The 4,290-nt window shown below is 42.6% G+C and overlaps 1 protein-coding gene across 1 annotated transcript; it reads right to left on the reverse strand.

Moving 5' to 3' along the window:
- Positions 1–674: 674 nt before the first annotated feature.
- On the reverse strand, positions 675–2,589 carry LOC125191049 (polygalacturonase-like). The gene is made up of 4 exons (XM_048088510.2): positions 2,146–2,589; positions 1,606–1,895; positions 1,266–1,494; positions 675–996 (listed from the first exon to the last, which is right to left on the reverse strand). The coding sequence occupies exons 1-4, from the start codon at positions 2,587–2,589 to the stop codon at positions 769–771; spliced, it is 1,191 nt and encodes a 396-aa protein (XP_047944467.1). The 3' UTR covers positions 675–768.
- Positions 2,590–4,290: the final 1,701 nt, after the last annotated feature.

The raw sequence follows: 4,290 nt of genomic DNA on the forward strand, positions 1-4,290 counted from the left end.
AAACAATAGGTAAAAGGGGAAAAAAAGTATATCAATGAACTCTTCGAAAACTACATGTGACACCATTAAGCCCCAGAAACAACGCCATTTCTTTTATCAACCTTACTTCGGTATTGCTCTGTATTGATTTTTCGGAGTTTTGCCAAATAAAAATATGTTTTTCCAACTACCCAATGCTTTAACCCGGGTTAACAACAACGGTAAGATGAGTTGTCGATCCCTCTGAGGATTAGATCTTTCTTGGTTTAGTTTCGCGGTATTCAGGTTTTTTTGGTGATGCCACCACGTCTTAACTTGTTTTCTATGAGTGCATTGTTTCCTCCCATCACTGAGTAAGGCAATTGGGTTATCAGTCTTGTACTCATTCTATCCCATTAAAATGAAACATTTTTCTTTTGAATTGTCCTTTTAAAAATAAAATGTTTTCTAAAATGGAAACAACATTATTTCTACTTTTTCTTTTCTCTTACTTTATTTTGTCTTCAATAATTAACAAAACAACACTACATGAAATCCGTGTAGGAAAGTAATTTAAAACTAAAAGACCTGTAAGTTGGACAGAGTTAAATAACCTGAAAGGAATGATATTAAAACTAGGCAGGTAACAACTAAACAGGAAAGTAAATTAAATTTTGTGCAAACAAACTAATCACGTAAGGAACACACGTGTATTTCATAAAATACAATTTTATTTAGAACAAGATTTTTTATTAATCGCTAGTCTCAACTCTCAAACATGTACATTCCTACATTTGAACCATCTGACCATCATTCTCCCTTTAAGCAACTCGCAGGCTTGACGACGTTGTTTGCCGTTCCTCTAGCGTTCACGCACAACGCTGTTGTCGGTTTATCTTTGAGAGTGAGGTTTACCCCGTCTAGAGTAATTCCACTGCATGGATTGGTTTCACTGCACTCAAATTTCACTGCGACTTTTGTTGCAGATGTTCCATGTACATCTTCATATCTCACGTTGCTAATTTGCACGCCTGAATTCTGCCCAAAAAACTTACCAATATTACTCACTTGGGCTGTCCATGATTTAAAGAACCATTTATTTTTTTCATTTCTGGTATACGGGACCTCTAATTCCAGTAACTCTTTACACTCACAATAATTTATAAAACTAATTCAAAAAATGGGTCCCGCATTTCATTTACTTCCTCTCTTTACTTTCTTCACAGAGTCAAAGCAATTTCTGAAAACTCGTACTAAGTCAAAATAGCTCTTTAAATGGTGGATGAGGGGAGTGGTGTGTATCTTACCTTGCTAGGACAATTATTGTGGTCGGGGCAGTAATTTTGATCGATGATAATTGGATATTTGGCATTGTCAATCACAATATGTTGAAAATACACGTCTTTCACAAATCCATCGCTAGGCCTTGCCCATGTCTTTATTCTCAAACCATTCTGAGTTCCTCTAAACGTCGTCGTTTTCACTGTCACATTCTGCACTCCCGCCTCTTGCAAACTCCAACCTAGACTCCCTATGCTGCACAAATCAACGATTTTCAATAATATTTCTAACTAGTAAATTGAAATATTAAGAGTGGAATTAAACTATATAATTATTAATCTTTGGTAATATAATTGATAGTAGTACCTTATCCCGTGACCGGGGCCGCAAAAGAGGTTCTCGATCCACAAGTCAGAAGAGCCGGGTCCAATCGAGACACAGTCATCACCGGTACCGATGCGTGAGCCCAAGATAGTGACTGCCGATGACTGCTCAACGTGAATTCCGTCGGTGTTGGGGCTGTATCCATCGGCGGATATTTTCATGTTGATGAGATTGGCGTTGTGACATCCATAAATGTGAATGTGAAACTTTTGACTGTTTAAGGATGAGAGTGCATTGATACTTATGTTGTTCGAGTTGTGGAATTCTAAACTCTGCATAGCCAAAATAGATAGAAGTTAAATAAGTACTATTGCATGGGAAATATTTAAATTCACATATTCTTTAACCAAAGTTTTTTACTTTGAAAATGCCATATCTATGTGAATTCATGGATACCACCTCATCATTTGGGTCCCAAAATATTTTTTTTATGACATATGCCTCTAAAAATATAAACTCTTTTCTTTTTAGTATGTTCCTTAAAAATTTAAATAAATTTAAAAATTAGTACGGTCAACTAACCGTTGCTCCCTTGGGGCAATTATGGCCGGAGTTCTTGCAAGCCCACAGCGCCGCCCCTTTGCCGTCTAGGGTTCCTCCGTATATGGAAACTCCGGTGACCTTGTCGAACTTCAACCAGGTGCCGGAATTCCCGATCACGCTATAGTTATTAGGAGCTACAAGAGTGCCATCTATCTGAATAGTGATTGCCGTGTTCTTGCACAACTTTCCCATAAATACTACATTTCGCAGAAGATATCGTCCTCCCGGAACGTAAATTGTTGCCGGTTTTGTGGCGGCACAGGCGGCGCTCCACGCACTAAGGAAAGCCTTTGTGCAGTCGGATTTTCCGTTCGATTTTGCTCCGAAACTCTTCACATTGTAGCTGAGAGTTGCATTAGATGAGTAGAAAAAGAAGGTGATGATGATCAAGATGGCAATTTGTGTTTCTTTGTTGCTAATCATTTTGTATTTTGTTTGTTTTGTACGTTTTTGTGTGTATTTATAAGCCTTATCCATTAATGTTTATCGATAATCGCTTCCTAATTATTATAATTAGTGATTAATGATTTTATTCATGGACGATCGCGAATACATGCAAAAAGATGATGAAGATAATTATAAACTAATCATGCATATAACTTAAAATTATTCGCTCTTAACGTCCATTATATTCATTTTAAACAAAATTAGATCTGCATGTGGAGAAAAATGAAAAATGAAACATATAGCATTTTATTGTGTATCTATCTCTATATGTGTTTTATGATCTACTCCCTCCGTTCCATAGTAGTGGAGGCGTTTCTTTTCGGCACGGAGATTAAGAAAAAATGTATTAGAGCATTCCCAATGGAGGTGGCGAATTCTCGGCGATAAATCGCCGGTTATCGCCGAATTATCGCCGGCCATTGTGGCGAAGTCGGCGATAATTCGGCGATAATGTTGCCGTTGCTTCGCCGAGTGGCGTTCTAACGCCGGATTATCGCCGAGCGATCGCCGGCCACTGTGGCGACGCTCGGCGATAATCGGCGATAATTAAAATTTTTTTTTTTTTTTTTTGAACCCAACGGCTATTTTACATTCCACCCCTATAAATATTTCCTCCACTTCCTCCATTCATCACCCACAATCTTCATTCTCTCCATTTTCAATCTCTTCTCCCAATCTTCAATTTTCATCAAAATTATGAGCTTTTGGAAGAAAAGTTCCCGATCGGGTAAGGATAAGGGTAAGGGGAAAGAGTCGAGTTCACAAATTCCCAACACGGATGAAGCAAACGAGCAGTGGATGCAGTCGTTGTTGGCGATGGGTTCTCCTCCCGGCCAACTTCCATACGGGGGTCCGTCTCCTTTGCAGACTCCTCCGGCGCGGAGACTTTCTCCGTACTTCAACTCTGCCGGCAGAATGCCCTTTCCAGCCGACGATGTGTATCGGCCCCAGTTCGACACCCCCGGATCAACCCCAGGCGACCAAGAATCTCAGGCCGCGACACTGAGCGCGGAGGACTTCGAGGTGGAAGAAACGCCCACCGAGCCGCCTTCTAGGAGCGGGAGGGGGAAGGCGCCGGCGTCGTCGGCTGCGACTGATACGGGTTCCGATGAGAGGCCGAAGCGGGTAAGGACTACTTACACTCTGCAAGAGTCCGAGCTGATAGCCGACTGCTGGGCGGACACGTCACAGGACGCGGAGCGCAGCAACTACCAGACTGAGATCATATTCTGGGAGCGGATTGCCGCGAAGTACAGGAGCCACAAGACTGCCTCAATGAAGGACCATGGCAGCGAGGCGATCCGTCGGCATTGGGAGCGCCTCATGAGGGACTGCGGGCACTTCAACGGTATTTATTCTAACTTGATGACTCACATGACGAGTGGCCAGAACGAGCACATGGTCCGAGATGAGGCCATCCGGATGTATAGTAGCCAGTACTTGTCGACGAAGGGCTTCAAGTATTGGAACATCTACGATAAGCTGAAGGATCTCCCCAAATTCCGGACGGGAATGCACGACGCGCTGCACGGGAAATCGGTGCGCTCGCGACTTAGCGTTTCGGAGAGCGAGGGGAGCGCGGCCCACATCGACTTGAGTGGGGATGGTCCGCACGAGCGCCCGGAGGGAGTGAAGAAGGCGAAGGGGAGGCGGAAGGGGAAGGGCGCAACGTCGGAA

The sequence above is a fragment of the Salvia hispanica genome, chromosome 5, assembly GCF_029641045.1.
Source record: "Salvia hispanica isolate PSC_SH4W2 chromosome 5, Shi_PSC_v1, whole genome shotgun sequence".
Lineage (NCBI taxonomy): Eukaryota > Viridiplantae > Streptophyta > Magnoliopsida > Lamiales > Lamiaceae > Salvia > Salvia hispanica.

What these genes read in the sequence shown, in the direction of transcription:
- LOC125191049 (XM_048088510.2), bottom strand. Translation starts at nt 2,589, where the DNA reads ATGATTAGCAACAAAGAAACACAAATTGCCATCTTGATCATCATCACC. An exon ending in ATTGCCCCAAGGGAGCAACG is followed by an intron (nt 1,896 to 2,145) that starts GTTAGTTGACCG and finishes TTGGCTATGCAG; the next exon opens with AGTTTAGAATTCCACAACTC. An exon ending in GGCCCCGGTCACGGGATAAG is followed by an intron (nt 1,495 to 1,605) that starts GTACTACTATCA and finishes TGATTTGTGCAG; the next exon opens with CATAGGGAGTCTAGGTTGGA.